Below are 21,498 nucleotides of genomic sequence, written 5' to 3' on the forward strand. Positions count from 1 at the left end.
AGCCAACATGTGTTATCATCTATCTCTTTGTTTTTGCCACACCATGGGTGTGAACTAATTACTCCTGCACCTCAGATCCCTCTTATTCTACTTCATTTTTTTTCATTTTCCTTTTAGGACATTTCACCTTCTAATGCTTAAAACATATTTGTATTATTTTATTAAGCTATCCTTCTTCCCAATAGCACAAACATCCTAAAAGGATGGAGAATTTTGTTTTCCTCTTCTCTGATTAGAGGCCTGAGCGACCAAAATAGTGCTTAGGTTAGGGTTAGCATTTATGTTTGTTGAATGAATAGGCTTTTTCCAATCTCATGTAAGGAATATTTGCAAATAGATTGATGTGATTCGGAAAATGCTGGACTTCTCCTTTAGTATTCCCATCACTCATAGTCACCTACAACAGCCTCAAAGGATCTGCAAAGCCATCCTAGACAAAATGAATGGTTCATTCATTGAATGGAGAAGGCAAGGACCTTTTCTTTCATGAATAGATAATGAACTGAAGTAACTATGACCATTTTTGTGCAGACTGCATTTTAAATGTTCCTGCGGGAATATCATTGAAATAAAAAGCTTGTTGCAGTTCATTCATTTATGTATCAGTGTATTTTATAGCTGAACCTAATCAGATCAAGTAAGTGTTAGAAATAATTCTTCCGTTGTTTTTGTGAAGATATATGATGCTGTTAAAGCAGATTTCCTTTTAATATTTAATGTGTATTAAATAGACATATTATTATGATGATGCTTCTTTTGTTTGACCCCTGGTTTTTGTTTGAATTTTCCTGTAGAAGATATTTTTCTATCCATAGGTGGAAGGAAAGAATCATTAGGGCCCCACCTTTAACTTGAGCAGTATCTATTTATTCACTATAGGTCTGTAATAGGGTAAAGCTCTATTTATGGGAATGATAGAATATGAATCCTTACTCTTCAGACATTTGTCATAATTGAAATGAATAGGTTCATAAATATAGGGGCATTCCATCACAGCTTTAAAATAGCCAGCTGCACAATGGGTGGAAAATCCATCAGGGTGCATTGTGCACAGATAAATGTAAACCACAAAGCCATATTTGTAAATGGGTTGAGGAATCTCCCTTGCTTCCCGTAGGTTCTGGGAATGGTATGTCATTTGCTTAATGGGAGCTGAGCTTTGCCTAGTGGAGCTGACCAGTATCTCAATCTCCACCCTACAGGGGGGCTCTTCTAGCACAGGTGAGCTCAGAGCAGCAAGTCGTTTTTACGGAGCATTCTGTGCAAATGTTCTCAAATGAGCCATGCCTCCGCCTGCTTTCACTGATTCTTCCTTATCAATACCGTTTTCAAGAGATCCCACTTACTAGAGTGAAATGTATTATTTATTATTAATTTGTTTTCCATTTATTCTTTATCACATTTGGTTGTGGAAAGGCGCAGTGTTCTCATTGATGTCTTAATAAAATAAGGCTTCCTTTGGGGTGAGACACAGTGACTGTGTTGTTTTAAGAGAGCATTTAATTGTTTGTGTCCCTTCCTTGGGTGGATCATTTCCTAATTTCATTTTCCTTGGGAGTGGTGCCAGTTTAAACACTTTTAAAGGTACTACAGAGCCCCTTCTGGCTGGGTCAGAGCATTTGTGTCAGGAAAGTCCATTATTTTATTTACTTGGTGATTTTCTATCTGTTTTTCTTTGTTTCTCTTTCTTTTCTTCCTTCCTTCCTTTCTCCCTTCCTTCCTTCCTTTCTTTTTTTCCCTGTGCTACTATCTGGTCCTTATCACTGAGAAGCTAAGTCCTGTTTTCTTGACTTATATATTCTCCTGACTTGTTTCCAACCTGGAATAAAAGTTACAATCTCAGTTCATATTTCTTTTTTATTATGTGAAAGGAGTTTGTTATATTTTTGTCTTGAGTTTCCTTCAACTACTCCCCCAAATCAAATTTCCCGAGATTTTGAAAATGGGTCTCTTTAAGTTTTCTTTATTTCAAATAAGAATTTACTTAGTTGGGCCCGGCGTGGTGGCGCAGTGGTTAAGGTCCTCGCCTTGCACACCCGGGATCCCATATGAGCGCCGGTTCTATCCCAGCAGCCCCGCTTCCCTTCCAGCTCCCTGCCTGTGGCCCGGGAAAGCAGTCGAGGACAGCCCAAAGCTTTGGGACCCTGTGCCCGTGTGGGAGACCCGGAAGAGGCTCCTGGCTTCGGATCGGCATAGTATCGGCCGTTGCGCTCACTTGGGGAGTGAATCATTGGACGGAAGATCTTCCTCTCTGTCTCTCCTCTCTGTATATCTGCCTTTCCAATAAAAACATAATAAAAATAAATCTTTAAAAAAAAAGAATTTACTTAGTTACCGATTTAAAATAGAGCATAAGAAATTCTACGAAAAAAAAACCTAATAGAAGAAAAAAAAAACATGCTTGGAAAGAATATGAAAATAATTAGAAAATCATTGGACTCGGCATGGTGGCTCAGTGGCTAAAGTCCTCGCCTCGCATACATTGGGATCCCATATGGGCGCTGATCCTGGCAGCCTCACTTCCCATCCAACTCCCTGCTTGTGGCCTGGCAGGGCAGTCGAGGTGGTCCAAGGCTTTGGGACCCTGTGCCCCTGTGGGAGGAGGCTCCAGAAGAAGCTCCTGGCTTTGTATTGGCTCAGCTCCAGCTGTAGTGGTCACTTGGGGAGTGAATCATCAGATGGAAGATCTTCCTCTCTGCCTCTCCTTTTCTCTGTATATATGACTTTGTACTAGAAATAAATAAATCTTAAAAAAAAAAAAGAAAATCATTGTTTATCAATGCAGTGAAAGCTTTTTGATTTACTTTTCATACCAATATTTGTATAGGACTCTTCAGAGCAAATGTTTTATAATTTAATTTTTAATGCAAAAAAACAAAACTTGTCACTTTAAGCAACTTTTAGAGTATGAGTTGAGCTGTGTTAATTTGCTCACATTGTTATAAAGTATCTACTTCAGAACTTTTTCATCTTGCAACACTGAAACTTCTTACCTATTTATAGCAACTCCCATTTTCCACTCTTCCAGCCTCTGCTACTTGTTTTTAAAGAAAATCTTGGCTCAATCAAGTGCAAAACATTAGTGACACCAACTAGAGTGTATTTTAAATTGGCCATTGACATTTTTGACATTATGTAGTCATTTTTGTTGAATTCTTCAAGTTCGAATTACTTTCCACCCCATGAGGTTTGAAAAATACTCTTCTTTGTGTGTTTTGCTGCATGTGCAGCACTTTGAAATAAGATAGCGGTTTTTTTTTTTTTTTTAATGAATGGGATTATTTCTGTTATTTGAAGTTAGGACTAAACAATATAAGAAGAATATAAATACATAGTAATAGTAACAGTGATATGGTCATTTCAATATAGGTGTTTAGAACCAGTATTTCTTAATCAAATATATATAGTTTATTATAATCGTATTACATATCTTAGACTTCTGTGTATAGAATGCTTCAACCCAGTATACAGTATAGTCCTCTTAATTATGTATGTCATATGTATTATATATGTCTATGTATTTTAAATGTCTATTCAATTGTATACTGCTATATGTGATATATCAACGAGAATATATACTTTTTGACTCAATTCTACTTGCTTATCTTTCAATCTTCAAGAAGGATGACAGCCTGATGATACAATGACATCAGAAAATTTGAAAGAATAGCGGCTATTAAAAAGAAAATGGTATATATCAAAGTAGGAAGTTAACTTGGCTGTCAAACTTTTAACATTATGGTTTCAGTTACAGTTAAAAGACACATTTCTCTAAGCCTTATAGTTTCACACTCACGCAGAAAAATAAAAAGTTCATCTGAGAATTGAGTGTTGTGTGCAGAAGTTTAGTCTGCCCTGGTAGGGCACCGCATTCCCTGCTGGAGTGCCTGTTTTGAGGCTTGGCCCATGTACTTGGCATCCAGTCTCTACGAATGCACTCTCTGAGTGGGTGATGACTCAAGTAGTTGGGTCCCTGATGTATGTGGAAGATATGTGAATTCAGTTTCCAAATCCTGGTTTTGGCCTGGCCTGGTCATGTAGGTATTTAGGGGATTATTCACCACATGGAAGATCTCTATCCATCTCTGTTCCTTTCCAAATAAAATGGAAATAAATTAAAAATATAAAACAAATAAAAATGAGTTGAAGTTACCTGAGTCAGATGTGGTATATCCCTTTGGGTTAGTCTAGACCTGGGCAAATTTTGCCACATTCTCTTGCGTAACATTGTAGATAGAGGAGAGGAGTGTGTAAAATGTTCACCAAAAAATTCTAATCATCTTGAGAGATGTGTGTATGAGAGCAGTGAGCATGGCTTTGCAGAAATTTCTACTCCAATTTTCTCATTAACTTGGACTAGTTAGCCCTACCTATTAGCTTGAGTGTGTATGTTATCCATGGCTTAACTAAATAAACACAGGATTTTAATCATTATGCATTCCTTCCTAGCTCTCCCTCCCCTAGATTAGCATGAGATATGATGAAGTCAAAACCTTTTTAGCTCAGGGTACTAGTAAAAATGTCTTAATCTAGAATATTTTGCTATCACTAAAATCTGTTTCCTCTGTAACATCCCTTGCTGCTAACAAACCCAAGCTGAAATGAGATATTGTCCCATCATAGTTGAAATTATGGAGTCCCTGAAATGTGCTGTATTGTTCCAGAGCAATTCCTGAACAGTGGTGTCACTTAGATGCTCAGTATCCCAGGCTCCTTTTCCGCATGAGGTATTGTTTCTAGACTGTAAAACCTTAGCTCCATTTGGAGTCGAGATTTGTTTTTTTTTAGCCACTTCTCTAGCTTGTTCTTCCTGGTATGAAGTCAGAACATAGCTACTTTAAAGATGACTGCCTTGACCCTTTCTTCAAACATCCACTCTGGTCTCATTGTATCTGGCATTTGCTGTCATATGCTGTGAAGAAATAGGAAATGGAAGCATGCAAGTTTTCATCAAATTGAATGTATTCAAAACCATATCTCTTGGGTGTTTGTATTTCTTTGTGAGACAGTAGAAGGAGGAAGAATAGGCAGGGGCTCACGTAGCATACAACTCCTGTGTGTTAATTCCTATCTTTGCATCACTTGCACTTCCTGGCCCTTCTGCAGTTGAGGACTTCCCATTGTTTAAGTCCTGAACCTTGCTCTCTTGGGAAGAAAAATCATAAATTCCCTAGGCTAATGTGCCCTCGCCATACCCAGCTTGTCCCTGTGGCGACAGCAGTGATTTGGGGTTGTGCTGTTTGTACAGATCAAAGACAGTCACTTCCTCCATCCAGCTCTTCATCTTTTTCTGTTATCCCTACCACCTGAAACATGTAGTCATACAGCTCAGTGAGACTGTGACCCTGAACAGTTTATAAGCCTTCCTACCTGTTACATTAATTAAAGGCAAAAGCTAAAATGAATATTTAAATTTGCCAAAGACAGGAAGGATAGACGCATGAAATATTGATAAAAGCGTTTATTTGTTTACGAAGTAGGGCTAGACTTTCATTGGGGTGGATGGGGGACAGGACAAGTGTGTTTTACCTAGCCTTGACAATTTGAACCGTGAGAATTCACTGACATCTGAAAACTACCTTTGAAGATTAAAAAAGTTATTCTTCTGTCGATGTGTTGAAGGAAAATTAAAAAGCATTGTACATGTCATGGGAAAGTCGAAACTTTTATAAGTATCAATGCAGATCGGAGACTGCATTGATGGCCAAACACATCTGGGTTCACTCCCATTCCAACTATGTGACTGGGAAATGTACTGAGTGTCTCTAACTCCCAATATCCTTATTTGTAGGAGGGAAATGAAAGTAGTTGTTTAGCCAATCTTTCAGGGACACTTGGGAGGAATTGCTGAAAAAAGAAATATGAGCATGTTCTCTAAGCACGAAATAAATAGATGATTACTATCAGGTTTCTGGAGGGAAGTTGTGACATTAATTTCCCAAGGGGAGGAAGGGACATAGATCTCTCCATCTTCCTCTTTCTTAATGCCTGACCAAGTTTCAAACTCTCAAAGGGGGAAAAGAGCGTACATAGTTCTTTTACATTTCTACCCTGCAAGCCTAGAGAATGTTTGATCTCTGCTGGGAGAAAATTCAATTTAAAAACATTTATTGGATACCTTTATGATTTGTCAGGGCTGTTCACTGCAGATGAATCATAACAGGCTTAAGCAGACAGGGGATTTATTGGTTCATGTAACTGGAAAACCCAGGGGCACACAACCTTCAGGCATGATTGGATCCAGGTGTTCAAGAGCTCTGGTCAGGCCTCTACTCTCCATCTTGAGTCTGTATTCCTCTGAGTTGACTTTTTCTTTTTTTTCTGACTTATGCTCTCCTTTTGTGAGGGCAAAGTATCGTTGCAACTCTAGGCTCATATTCAGCTAGTTATAATAATCTCTCAAAGAAAAAGGAATCCTTACTTGCCTATTGTTCCAGCAAACTTCATAGCCTTGGATCTTATTGCTTGGGCATGTGCCCCTCTCTGAACTAATCACTGATACGTGGGAGATACAGGCTAAGCCCAGGAGCCCTAAAGCCTAGAATGTAGAGCCCAGGCATGGGGTTAGCCTTGCAGAAATGACATGGAGTAGGGAATGGTGAGGTAGTTTCCCAAAGCCCCAAAAATCAGGAGGTCTGTTTCTAAAAGACATGGAAAATGATGTTAGACATGCCTTCCCACAAGATCCTTCCAAAAAGATGTTCAAATCCCCAGTATCTACTCTGTGCAATATGAAATATCAGCATCATGGACGTGAAATGAAAACAAGAACTCATGCAGCTCAGACTGCATACATAGAAATGAACCTTGCACATGTATATCACAGTCGAAGTAATAGTAATAGCTAATATCAATTGGATGCTTGAGAGAACCAAAAAAGTAGCAACTGTTTTTGTGTTTTGCAGTTAAAGAAGCCGAAGCATATTTATGGTACTAAAAAACACATCAAATGTACAGAAGAAGTCTGTGATTCCAGCCAATTGGGGTAGTGAGGTTGCCATGCAGGGGATATTCTTTGAAGAGGACTTAAACTTCTAGCAAAAATTTCATCGGAGAGGAATAGGGAAGCAGTCCATTCTGAAGAAGAAGCATTAAGTTGGTGCAGGCATTGTGTACCCACTTGCATTGTCAGCATCATCTTATCTGTGTGTGTACTGGTTCAATTCTAGCTGCTCTGCTTCTGACTCAGTTTCTTGATAATGAGCCTGGGAGGGCAACAGATGATGGCCCATGTGCCTGGGCCCTTGCTATTTATATGGGAGACCCAGATGGAATGCTGGGGTCCTGGCTTTAGCCTTGACCTAGACTTGGCTGTCAAAGCCATCTGGGAAGGGAACCAATGGCATCTCCCTTCCTCTTTTCTTTCTCCCTCTCTCCATCGTTCCTTCTCTCTGTCTCCCCTTCTTTCTGTGACTGTACCTGTAAGAAAAGTAAGTCAATTGTATGAAAAAAAAAAAATAAACAGTATGTGAAGGAATGGAGCTGGAGAGGGACAGAGGATATTTAGGGAATGGCAGCAAGTAAAATTTGACTTGAGCTTGTAATATAGAGATGAATAAAAAAGTGTAGGGGTGGATGGTTAGTTGGAACTCCTTGTAAATCCTGGCTGTTGATCCAAGGAGTTCACCTTGTTCTGTGGTCTAAGGATCTCTGAATAGGGCAGTAATGTCATCTGATAAACAAGAAAATGGCCAGGCCCTGGAGTGTTTTTAGGTGGGGGTGTTGATTGTAGTGTGCCGCCCTACATTCTTGGGATGTTTTGGAAGGTTTTTGCAAGTGTCCTGTCGGATGGCATCCTGGTAGATTTCTTTAAATGACTTAGCTACCTTTGCCTTCTGAAAGGTCTTTTAAAAGAGAACTTGACTCTGACATTCTGTTTTCCACAACTGGCACTGAAGAGAGGTAGAGCCAAGCCAGCTCTTATAGAGCACTTTGTACACAAGACAAGTACTTTTCTGTGTTTTGGTCACAGTTTGACAGTAAGACCATTCACCACTCAGAAACAAGAAGATAACATGGCACACTTATTTAATGCTGTCCTATTTGCTCTTCTATTTTATTCAGTCATTAAAAAGTGTTAGAATTGAGAATTAGGGCTCTTTTTCCTTGCCCAATGCAAACACAAGTGACTTGTTGACCATAAGATTTACTCTTAGATACTTCCAGAGCAATATAAAGTCCTGACCAAGTCTGTGCTCAAAGGAGCTAGTGGCATATGCTTCAGCCTCTTTTTCTGAATGCAGACGCCACAGTCACCATGCCATGGCCAGAAGGACATTATAAATCATTTCTAATTTATGGAGAACCTCAGCTAGTCCTACACCCTGCTACTTGTCTGCCTCTACACACTGTGGGCTCCCTTCTTTGGTGCATATAGAGACTTTTTTTCAAATGATCCATAGGTCAAAAAACTGAGAATTTTCCTTCTCACTGTCCTGGCCAGCTGTAAAGGAGTGGGGTGGGGAAGATAGAAGCCTCTTGTTCCTTATGACTTTTGCCACAACTCTCATTGACTGTCTGCATTAGAGGCTGAGAAAGAGCAGAAAAATAAGACTTTATCGTCATTAGCCTGTTTTTTTTTAATGCATTTATTTAACATAGTTTTGAATGCCAACAACCTGCAAGTCTTTTTTGAAGCACAATAGTAAACTGAGCAGAATTTTGGTTCTCATAGAGATCACATACATGTCAGAACTTGGTGTCTTCCAGGAAAGCAATTGGTTATGCATATGAAAGGTAATGAGCTTTCCTGCATCAGATATGTTTCTGGTCCAGTGACCTTTGAACAGAGATTTGAAGGGCATGGTGGAGAGTAAGCCAAACAGTGTCTGGGGAAATGGTGCCCAGGCATCCACAGAGGCCTCTGTGTAGTCCTGCCATGTATTCAGAGACAGGCAGGTAAGAGGAGGGAATGTATAGATGGAAGCAACTTGCAGATCCTACTGAGAACTTCAGATGCTACAACCACTGGCAAATTGGTCCTTACCAACACTTGAAAACATAGAGTATAAGTGTGATAGTGCCTTCTTTACTTCCCAGGTAGAACTCCAACGTGTGTCATTGCTCACATTCATCCTGGGTGGAAAGTGAAGCCAATTCTTAATTTTGCTTAGCTTGTGCTAAAACCATTCGCGTTTTTCTCAACCGGCGTGAAAATGAGTAGCCAGTATCCATTTATGTATCCAGCAGGTGATACAGTTTGCTTGGAGAGGCCTGTGCTGTGGCTCTCCACATGTCTCTTCCCTGTCGATATTTTGGCTATCCCCCAGCTGTGTGACAGCCTCCTCCAACACTGGCAATGTTGCTGCTCAGAGGGGAATGAACTTCAAACTCAGAGTAGCTGAGGAGTGTTGGCCCCAGATTCTGTGAGGTTCCCATTACCTGCCTGGCTTTTAGTGAACACGTGTTGCTGCCTCCAGCTATCTTCCTCTCTCAGTGACTTACTCTGGTCAGGAGTGCCAGAGATCTTGAGTTTGATTAATATGTACAAGTGCAAGGGAATGTGATTTTGACTCCTCTGAGAAACCCTTTCCTAAAAATGAGGGTGACTGATACTGGGAGGGGCTGGGCTGCCTGCTCAGCATCCTGCTCTTAATGTTTTGAAGCAGGTGAGCATGTGTCAGGAATGTTCAGAGATGGCCCCTGGTGTGCAGGGCACGTTGGACTAGAATGACCTTTCTGGCTCAAGCCCATGTCAAACCCCTTGGAGCCCATGAATGAGTGGCTAGTGAATATGCTCCACAAACAGACAGACACTAAGATCAACACGAGGCAAATATTTTGAAAGATAAAGAATGAAATACTTGTCCTTCGGTGAGAGCAGCGGTTGGAATTTTGTGTCCTAGCAACATACCTTCCATGCTCAGTCACCTGCCGTTTGTTCTCCTTGGCCCTGTACACAGATATCTGCATTATGTGTACAAAATGCTCTCAGCCAAGAACCAAACAAATAGCTAATGGCATTTTCCTATCAGAGCCTGTTTATAAGGAGGTAGAGCAAAAGAACAAAGCAGCTGGTTGAGATTGTTGGCCGGAAGCCCATACTCCTCTGGAGTTATCAAGAGGGAAAAGAAAGAAATTTTTAGCTGAGAATAAATTAGAATTAAAGCAACAGAAAAACTCAATCTAAAAAATCCTGCAGGATTCACTAGGGAAAGGCAGAAGCATAAACTGGGTATAGTCTCGGGTGATTTTTTTTAAGTGCAAGAAGGTTTTTTAAAGGTGCTCAAAGCAATGATTATAGAACAACTTTGATTCATTATAGGTTCCCCTGATTCTTGAGCTTGTCCTCAGAGACTGCTGGATCTTGTGCTGTAATTCTACAGCTCATGGATTAGAGACATAGGAATACAAAGTGATTGTATTCCCCAAAGTTACCCCAACTCCTCCTGAGACTGGAAACCAAGAGCCCTGAAAACCGCTTTTTCAAACATTTTTACAGATGCAGCAAATTATTACATGTTTTATTGAATGTAAACAAAAGGCAGATATAGATAAGAAAGACAGCAACTGGGACTTGCTCCATGATGTCATAAGCTAAGCCTCATCCTGTGGCACCAGTACCCTATATGAATGCTGGTTTGTGTCCAGGCTGCTCTATTTTCAATCCAGCTTTTTGCTTATACTCTGGGAAAACAGCAGAGGATTGCCTGTGTCCTTGGGCTTCTGTATCCCCATGGATACCCAGAGGAAGTTCCTGGCATCTGGCGTCAGATCAGCTCAGCTCTGGTCATTACAGCCATTTGGGGAGTGAACCAGCGGATGAAAGGGTTTTTTTTTCTCTCTCCTTTCTGTAAGTGTGCCTCTCCAAAATTAGTTAATGAATTAATTTCAAAAAATGTTGAAAGAAAGAAGGAAGGAAGGAAGGAGGGAGATAGGCAGGAAGGTAGAAAAGAGGGAAGAAAGAAAGAAAGAGAGAAAGAAAGAAAGAAAAAGAAAGAGAGAGAAAGAAAGAGAAAGAGAAAGAACGAGAGAAAGAAAAAGAAAGAGAGAAAGAGAGAGAGAGAAAGAAAGAAAGAAAGAAAGAAAGAAAGAAAGAAAGAAAGAAAGAAAGAAAGAAAGAAAGAAAGAAAGAAAGAAAGAGAAAGGAAGAAAGAAAAAGAGAAAGAAAGAAGAGAAAGAGAAAGAAAGAAAGTAACAAACACAGCCATGGTGACAATATTGAGATATTGATGGTGACTCTGGGCTGACGCCTGCAGCCAATGACAGTTGCTTATACAATCTATACTCAAGCTTAGGCTAGAGCTACTTCTGGTTGATGGGCCTCCAGGGGTCTCCAGGGGTGGGGACTGAGACAGCTGTTCTAAGAAGGTTCCAGAGTCCTACCACGCCTCACTGCCCTGTCAAGCCTGAATTGGTCTGGACTGTCCATTGCAGACAACAGTGGTCTGGATCCCTTAAACCACCTGCAGGAATCTCGGCAGGGTTCCTTTATGTACCATTGTGTGGATAGATGTTTGATTTCCTGTGTTGAGACAAGGACCTGAACAAATCCAAACCGCGTTTCACTAAGAACATCCCTTTCAGGTAAAATAACCCATCTTGTATAAACAATTCCTTACCCCCAGCTCAGTTAAATCTGTCCTTTGGAATTGCTAACCATTCAGTGAGCTATTGTTACTTCTGAACAAGAGTTTATGGAGTGGAGATGGGACTGACCTGAAAAGGGGAAGCTTTTGTGTGGTTCCCTGTTAAAACACATTTATTATTCTACTTTGAACATTCATTCACTTATTTTCTTCTATGTTGATATTCTGACTCTATCCAAACAGTGTGTGACAAAACTTACAACAAAGAATGTGTTTTTAACACATAAAATGTAAATAAGTAAAATTAGAATATGGAGGAGAAAACATGAGTTAGATGAAATCTGTGTTAAATTTCAAGGTTTTTTTGTTAAACAAACAAACAATTATTATCTGAAAGTCAGAAAAGAAGAGAGAGTGAGGCACAGAGAGGTCTTCCATCTGTTGGTTCACTCCCCAGATTGCTACAGTAGCCAGGATTGAGACAGCCTGCAGCCAGGAATCAGGCGCTTTATCTGGGTTTCCCATTTAAATGCAAGGGCCTGAGCATCTGGAGGATCTTCCGCTGCTTTTATCAGGGAACTAGATGGGAAGTGAAGAAGCCAAGACATGAAGCAGCACCCATATAAAATGCCAGCATATACTGTAGTGACTTTACCTGCTCAACCACAACACCAGTATCACATTTTACCCTGAGCTTTCCAATAACCAAATTGAAAAAGAAATCCAAAATTACCAGTTATCATGAAGTGGAGGTGAAGGATCCAACTTCTTCAAGAGAGGTTACATGTGCGTCTTCTGGGGTTGCTGCCATTGGTAAACAATTGCTGAAGACCTTCATGCACTTACTGCAATGATTGCCACCCAAAACTTGGTCTCCCACCCCATCTCTCCCTTTAGTGTCTTTCCTCCAGGTTACCTGGATCCCAGTTTCCATCAGCCACATCTTTAGCAGTGTCATGAGCTCCCATTGTGTGGGTCAGGGTGTCATTGGGGAGGTGGACTTCAATTCAGTTTGATTTGTGTTGCCTAGAGTAGCTGTGGAGGTGAGGGCAGGAATTGGAATCTTACAGAGGTTTGAGATCTAGTCCTATCATCACTGCCCAGCCTCCCCTCATCCATACCTTCTCAAAGTTTTCTAGCCCTTCTCTGCTAGGTCAAAATATTGTTTTGGAACACAGAGTCTGGAAGGAATACATTTCTTAAGAGCACACTTAGGGGAATGTTGACTCAAAGGATTAGTACATGACATCATCATGTGTTAGATTTACACACCTTCTCAGTTCCTGGAAGTGGGGAGTGGAGCTGGCATTTACATAGGCATGTAGGGTTCATGAATTAATATTATGTACAGACAAGGCTAATGCTACTCAAGCCCCGCCCATGAACTCCTAAGCTCTGTTGTGAAGTTGTTCCAAGAATTCAGATATTTTTTTCCAGGAGAATGAAGAATCTGTTGAGATCCCCATCTTTTTCCATACTTGTGAAAACTGCTCATTCTTCGCTGCTTTCTCCAACCTACTAAGTCTTGAGGTTTATCAGGGAATATGTCAGAACACTCTAGAATTTAAGAGTATTGCTGCAAAGAGAGTTCCAGAAATTTGATATGTTGGACTTATGGAAATGGGTGGTGATGTGATAGTGAATACACCAGGGAAGTAATTTGTACTGTTCAAGAAGCAGAGGAGTTACTTGAATATTTTCTGAAAGCCTGTGTGTAGTGATGGTTTTAATATAAGCACATCCAGGTTCTACATGTACTGAACATCCATACAAGGGTTTGTTTTAGAATACAACAGTACGAAGAGGGATTTTGAAGTAAGTAGTGGCCTCTATGCTCTTTGGTGGGTGTGAAATTGAAGGTCTGGAGTCTCGGTCAGAGATGATCGCTGGGAAGACCAGAAACAATGACTGTTGAGTATTGCACCATGGACTAGTCCTTTGCCCTTGTCATGGCTGTGTTGATTCAGCCTCAGCCACATGTTTTGCTAGGTGAGTCTGAGCCCCCATGTGAACAGAATAAATGTGTTCAATTCTGCTTAGAGTGTTTTTCTTAATTGTTTTAAGCAATGATTTGATTCTTACCTGTGCTTGTTCTTTTTAAAAGTGTTAGAAAGGAAGATATCCACCAGACAAAGTAGAGAGGAGCTGATAAGAAGGGGAGTTCTTAAGGAATTGCCTGATCAAGGTGAGGAAACTAATCATATGTTTAAAATAATTTGATCCTTCACTCTTTAGTCTTTCTTTCATTTTCTGTTGAAATTTAAAATGACCCTGGTCCTTCTCAGATAAAGCATGAGTGATATACACCAAAAATCTTGCTTTAAGAAATTGAGGTGCTAGAGGAGAAAGACCCAGAGTTTCCCTGGCACGTCCTCTATGCCACTCTACCCAAAACTCTGAAAATAGAATCAGACATACCTACATTTTTGGAGACTATAGATACAGGTAAAGATTCAAAGGTATTCTTGACTTCTCTGTCTCTGAAACTCTGTTTTTCTGTTGAAGTTAAATTCTATCGTTGCAGTAATTTTCAGCTAGATCCATGCCTTACTTAACACATCCAGTAAGAGAAAAAAGAGGAAAGATATAGCACACCCACTCTTTATTCTTTACACTCTATGATACACTGAAATGGATGATCAGTAAGTCATGAATGGGCAAATTAAACTAATCTGCTTCATACACTCTAGTAAATCTTTTTCTTTATGTATTCTCTTAGCTCATTCTCTTAAATAGATTTCCTGCTTTGTGCATTCTCTCAAGTATTGTTTTCTTTCCTTTCTTTGAATCTAGTTGCCTCTTACCTTTTCACTAACAATGACTAATTCCAAGTATTTTTTTCCTACCTCTACTCTTACCTATTAATTTGAAAAGCAGAGTTGACACAAACACACACACATGAGAGAGAGACAAACAGGCAGAAATCAGAAATTTTCTATTTGCTAATTCACTCCCTAAATCATCATAATTGCCAGGGTTGAACTATGCCATGCCCATACTGGGTCAGTGGCCCGAGTCCGTGGGCCATTATCTAGTGCCTAACATATCAGGGAGGAACTGGATGGAGAACAGAGCAGCTGAGACTTCCATCTGCACAATGCTACAGGTGGCTAACCTTCACAGCAATGTCAGCCCCCTCTAATTACACCTTTGTTTCTGTCCTCCCAAGAAAATATCTTGCTTGGAAAATATAGGAATCAGATTGAAACTGAAATTGGCCCTAGAAACAAGACACCAGCAATGGGTTTTTCTCCAAATAAATAATACCACATGATTTCCATTCCTCCCACTGCTATCAAAACTAAAGGATATTTTGTGGCATCATTATTGATTTATCTTATTCTCCCTTGGCCCCAACATTTACTGGAATAAAATACTATTACTGTACTTTCATGAGAACAAATAGAATGCTATTAATTTGAAAGCAGAATAATAGTATTTTTCTCCTTGCCTGATATATGCTCATATTTTCCTTGCAAAAAGCTTAACAGGTTTTGGCATTCACTGTTTATAAATCAAAGTAACCTACTTGTTCCAACATCTGAGTAATTCCAGATTGGAGTTGGGAAATGTTTTACACTCTCATTTCTGCTTCAAAGACTATAGGGAAATCTGGAGTGAATAATACCATTTTTTTTTTTCTTAAGTCCTCTCAATCTTAGATATTTTACTTCGATTTTTAACCTGTCAAGCTGTCTTCACTCTACTTTATGAATGAATTTTATATCTGTCCTAATTTCCTATTAAGACTGCATATTTTCTATCTTAGACATTTGAAAATAGAACAATACACACTTAGATTTTTTTAACTGAAACATTGGCTTGCAAAATCAAAATTCATTTTTTCACCTGACTGCAAAGGGCCAGTAAAACTGTTGTAGATCTCCCGAAAGCTGACGACCAAGTCGTTAGCTTCATGGAGCGGGCCCAAACAATTGTTGACATCCTTTATTAGAAGGGTATTTTTAAATAAATAAATAGAAAAAAATATGGTTAAAATGATAATGGGTTTAAAGGTAAAGATTGAGGAGCTGTTTACTTTGTAATTAAACAATACCGATAGAGAAAGATTTTACTTATTGCAAATATAACTAAGAATGGTCAATTTAAACAAATGTTTCCTATTGCTTGATTATTATTCTACCTAACTTTTTACATCCTAAAAGTCACACAGTTCCATGACCAATATATACTTATTTCCAAGAACTCTGACAATTATTTGACCTTTATACTTCACTTTTTCAGGCAAACAGTAAAAGTTTCAAAATATAAGATAATAAAAGTCGTTAACCTAAATATAACATGATAAGTTTGATAGTTGAGAAGTCATTAATTACTGAGTCTTATTTTCTGCCTTTTGCCTGGGGCCTATTTAAAACTACAGAAATCATCTAATGTTTGAAGTTCCCAAGGATACCTATTATAAATGAAATCCTTTTCTCTTTTTAGCCAACAGCTGGAGAAAAGAAGTTTTCTGCCATCACCCCCCCCCCCGCAAAAACAAAAACAAAAACAAAAAACAACAAAACAAATTGTCTTGGGAATTACGTTGAGACTGGAAGGTGCCGTTCTTGAGGGCCTTCTGCTCTCATCTGCCAAAGATGTATTGCTGCCCTTGACCCCTGGCCCTAGCTTCAGCTCTTGACAGTGTTTGTCAGCTCTGTCTGCTTATCCCTTTAGCTTCTGGGCAGAACCTCACCCATCCAGCCCCACAGCCCCACTCCCAGGTATTATTATTACCATTGTTAATTCTTTCAGATGATTTTGTTTTTGTACACCAAGAACTAACTTCAGTCTAGAAGTTCAGCAGTCTTTCCTCTTGTGAAGTCCATGGTCTAGTCCAAGTTCCTCTAATTCTTCTTTTTTTTTTTCCTGTCTCCGACTTTACCATGAGGGTTTACCGATGTCTGCCTATCTACAGTTTTTTCTTTTTCTCCTTTCGGGTACCTATCTTTCCAATGAGCCGCTCACCTTTTGGTCAGGCATGATTTTCTCCACCTATCTATTCTGTCTTTAATCTGATCCCCATACACTTGCTTTCCAGAAAACAATAACTCCCCACATATTTTCTCACACTCATCATTTAACCACTTCTGTCTGTGCTTTACCTGATTCTGCTGTAAGCTTATAACTATTGCTCCACTTTCTCTTTCTTGCTGATAATTATGTTGCCCTGGGCCTCGCTATTCCAACCAGGCTCAACTTCTTCCACACTTTCCTTTGCTGTGCTTTTGTTTTGCCTACACATGTATGTGTCATTAAGGATTTATTCTAATTCTAAAACAATTTTCTTAACACATAATACTAAGATAAATTTACAGTACACTTATCAACTAATGCCTTCAGTTCTCTATTGAATTTCCTATTTCTCACAAGCATCTCTTTTTCTGCAGTTTTTTTAATGAGCTAGTTTTATTACATATTTCAAAGTAAGTATCTTTCCACATTATTATCTTCCTTTATCATTAAATAATCCAGTTTCTTCTTGTGCCATGCTATTAAATTTTCTCTTTGTTATAAGTTTTTTTAAAAATCATTCATTTAACCTATTGATGATTTTGATTCAATAGTGCTTAAGATTAAATTGTCATTAATATGATCTCAGCATGTTTTATTATCACTAATTAAAAGAAAATGTACATTTGTGATGGTTTGCATAGAAACTGAGGAGTTCTATTTGAAGAAATGCTCCTGCTTGGTTTAGAATTGTTCATTCTTACATGATTTTGATTTTGTTTGGGTATATTGTACTGGATTTTTTTTTCCTATAGTTAATTGCTTAAAATCCAATAATATGAATTAAGAATCATGTAAGTTATTTTTTATTTTGCACATACTCTTTAAAATTCTTTGTTTAATTTTTTGGAAATAATTAAGATCCACTTGAATGGCTTTACATTTAATTATTGTCTGTTTTGACTTTTTGTAGAATCAGATTACAGGTTGTTGGGAGTTATACAACTTAATAATTGCTTCTTTTTAAGTATAGCATAGTTCCATTATATGTGTTTTACTTCTTAAAATGTAATTCTTGTTTTTGTTAAGAAAGCCAGTGTGTGTTAAGTTGAACCTCAGCAATGAAAGTTTCCGAAGTGTTCTCAAGTTTTGTAAAGATTACTAAAACAATGTTAATCAAAAATTGCTTAGGAAAAGCTCTGATCAAAACTTTAGTTATTGATTTTCCTTTTGATGATAGCAGAACTTCTGAAATTTTTCCAGATATGAACTGAGTTTACCTTTTAAAGGGTCACTGAAATAAGTTTCTGTAAAATCTTGTACCCTAGTTTGGTTGGTTATGAACAGTTGCCTAGGTACATTGCCATCTTTCTGTAAACATAAAATTAAGGTGTTAACACTGGCACCATTTTTTCTCTGAAGATGCAATATATAACTGTGAAAGATTAAAATGTCATATGTGTACTCTGAAGACAGTGGTGCTCAGATATCTTCATATTCTCTCACAAACTATGTAATCACATATCTCATTGGTTGTCTATTTGCATTCATCTTGTGACTTGGATGCTCACTAAAATGTTTATTCCATATACCAGAGTATTGCCATCATTACTACTCAGTGTCTTGCCATGAAGCATAGAACCTGGGCACGTAAACAAAGGAATCTACTGTCCTGGGATGGCGTGTGATTCAGACCATTGTTCCCACTGCCTTGATCAGCACACACACATTCTCTCCACAACAGCTTTCCCTCATTAACAAGAGTTTTCTACCTCTTTTATTTTAAGTGAATTGTTCTGTAATACCAGGGTACTTCCAAAAGTTCTTGGAAAATGGAATTAAAAGGTCCATATGTCTTGTTGTAAAACAATTTTTAAATCCACGTATAGTTTTTTGCAATACACTTTACCTTTGACCTTTTCTGCACAACCAGATATGCACGGATTTCAAAAATTGTTGCACCAGCATGTTTGCTTTTTAAATTCCATTTCCCACCAACTTTTCCAAGTCTTCTCACACCTGAGATCACAAGCTTGATGCCTTAGGGACTGAAGCACGAGCCCAGATCCCACCATCCCAGAGAGTGGGAAACTGGTTTTCCAAAAAGCCATCAAGTTAGACATCTAGGTGTTTCTTTCCCATTTTAGATGGAGATGTAACAGTTAACTTTGAAAATTCAAACGGTCACATGATACCCATCGGCGAGGAGTCTACCCGAGAGGAAAATGTAGGAAAGTCTGAAGAAGGTAATGGCTCTGTATCTGAAAAAACGCCACCTCTGGAGGAAAAGGCAGAAGATCAGAAAGGTAAAATAAAGAGAAACACGATATTATGTATGTTAGTGTGGCCCAGGTTTTAGGCTTGAAAACGTGAGCATTAAACCTACACATCTGCAGAGAGGAGATTTACAAATCTAAAGAAGGGGAAGTGATCATTTGTAGTGAAGATGGCTTCCATCGATTGTATAAGCACATTGTTTTCAGTTCTTTTTTTTTTTTATCATTTTATTGTTATGAGGATTGATTAAAGGTAATCACCATCAGAAGTGGCCTCTTCATTCAGAGATATTTGGGGCGGTTATCTTTTTCTTGGGAACTTTCAGATAAGACAAGAAGTCTAAACACTCTAGCTGCTGCTTATGTCTTGCACATTTAGGGGAGAAATGTGAAAACCTACAGGGTTTGCTCAGCCCAGCACTGTCTGTGGTGGTGGGACTTGGCTGGTGTCCACACAGTCGGTAGTGTAGGTTCTAGACATTTCTAGGAGAAACCCGAGACCCTTTCCCAGAGAGGCAGTTCTGGATGAGCTCTGCTGGCTCAGCACCACAGTTGCTACACCTTGACTTCTCTGTACAGTTGAAGGATAAAAGTACCAGAGGTGTTTCAGAAAGGTTTCTTGAAGGCCATTTTAGAGACTTTGTTTTGTAGAATTAATATCCTAGAGATTTGAGAAGCCTGCAAAATCTAGGATCTACTGGGACATTCACAAGTTCCTCACTGTGGATTGGTTTCATCTCAACACCACTCTTGCATGTAGGAATCTGCAGGTCCTGCACTTACAGAAATGTGAACTGGAACTCACATAGAGAAAGATGGTCTTAGGAGTTTCTGGATCAACACAAGCAGTGTAAAATCGAATCCTCAGGAACAGGTTACTTGTTCCTCCTCTGTAATGTCTGCCTCCAAGTTTGATGGCAAAAACTTATCAAACTTAGTAAAAGTTTGGTGAGCTTTAAAAAAACTTCTAGAAAGTGCTGGAATCGATCTTCTTTCTTTTGTTCTTGACACAAATTCTCCAGCGTCAGAGGAAACAAGAGTATTTAATGGCCTTATATATACTTGGTAGTGTACCAGTTATCTGCTCTGCAATTCCATAGCACTTAATTGTCTACATATAGATTAGCTCCTAAAAGCTGGAGACGCCTGTGTTAATTAGTAAAAGTTATTTTGCCTTATTCAAATATTAATCAGATTTACTCGGGCTTTTTCCTTTGGAGGTCCCTGGGTTAAAATAATAGACACTGATTTTGAGAAACTATCTAAAACTTTTAGTGACATTGTTCCTGGACTATCAAGAGATAAGAGATTTAAAATACATTTTAAAGAGATTGGATTGAAAGCATTAATACAAGTTAATGATGTTTCTTGTTTAAATATAATTCTCCTGTCCAACCTGTTGAATTTCAAATCCATCTGATTCGTCTTGACACACAACCCTTTTACATTTAAAATCATGTCTCATTAATTCACAGTGCCATCTTTTTTTTATTCTAAGAATTCATGTTTATTTACCTGAGAGGCAGAGATACTCTGTGCACCAGTTCACTCCCCCAGTTCCACCCTGGCTGGGAATGAGCCAGGCTAAATCTGGGATGTAGGAATGCAATCCAGATGTGGAGCATAAGCATCTAAACAAAGGCAAAACAGTCACTCTGAGTAGTGTCATCTTCAGTGACTGCCTGGTCCCCATGTGTGTGAGTCTCTGGACTGGCCACATTTCAAAGGAAATGTTTTCCTTATCAGCTAATAAAATATTTGCTGCTAGTTTTATGTTATTTAAAGTAACAGCCCTTGGTGTACTTAAAAAAAAAAATAGAAAAAGGGTAGACCTTCTAGGTCCATGGATAATTGAGAAATGTCTTAGTCTTTTATTTAGAATTAGTACATTGAGTTTTTTGTGGTCTAATGAGGTGCAAGAAAGCATCTTGCTTGGCTAATGGAGACCTGAGCTGATGGAGATGCAGGGATGCTTAATGCCACCAACATGGTTGCGTAGTTCCCTCTTGCTGAGGGTTCCCATAGCAAAGACCAAAGCCATGCTGATGCTGAAGAGAAATATTGGGTATGGAAGCCATTTCCTGATACTAAAAGGAATATCACACATGAACAGTATTAGAGTATTGTGTTAAATAGAACACACCTGTGAACAAAAACCAGCAGATTAACTTATCTTGAAAAACATCACGAATTCTGAAAGCTAATTCAACATTTGCCTTTGCTCCTTTTGTAATCTCACTGCTGCGCAAACCCAATTCATACTCCTCATTCATCCTTCATTTTGGAGTGTAGTGCGTGTTCCCTTGCCTTTGGCATTGAGCCCATTTATTCCAGAACATTAGTTCGTGTATTAAGTACTTATATTTGAAAAATTATATAATATACCTTTAAAGTCCTATGTGTTTGTTAATCCCTTTTAAGACAACAACTCAATTTTTTTTAATTTGAAAAATTGATGAAGAAAGCAAAACAACTGGCAAGTGGTGGCCTTTTTGTACATGCTGTGGGTAATGCCCACCCTGAGCTCGTGGCCGTGTTCCTGTGCCTCCGGATTCCATATTCACTGCAGTGAGGTGTTTGGCACGCAACTTCACTTTTTGACTTCCTTTGCCTGTTACTGGAGACTTCTTCCTCAAAGTCTCCAAAGTCTCCTGTTATTATTTCTCAGTAAGTGTGCTTAAATATGTAAAAGACAGACAAATGTATCTTCGGTCTGTTAAATATAGCTTGATGTTAAC

General features: G+C 38.9%; 1 protein-coding gene across 2 annotated transcripts in view; it reads left to right on the forward strand.

Moving 5' to 3' along the window:
• Positions 1-21,498, forward strand: part of PHACTR2 (phosphatase and actin regulator 2) — a 114,774-nt gene that overhangs the window by 41,806 nt on the left and 51,470 nt on the right. For both annotated transcript variants that reach the window (XM_040965664.1, XM_040965665.1), the window contains exons 3-4: positions 13,633-13,713; positions 18,632-18,790. In XM_040965664.1, the coding sequence (XP_040821598.1) occupies positions 13,633-13,713; positions 18,632-18,790 (240 nt within the window). The remainder of the gene's footprint in view (positions 1-13,632; positions 13,714-18,631; positions 18,791-21,498) is intronic.

This window comes from Ochotona curzoniae, unplaced genomic scaffold (assembly GCF_017591425.1).
Source record: "Ochotona curzoniae isolate NIBS_2020 unplaced genomic scaffold, NIBS_Ocur_1.0 scaffold_3890, whole genome shotgun sequence".
NCBI classification, from domain to species: domain Eukaryota; kingdom Metazoa; phylum Chordata; class Mammalia; order Lagomorpha; family Ochotonidae; genus Ochotona; species Ochotona curzoniae.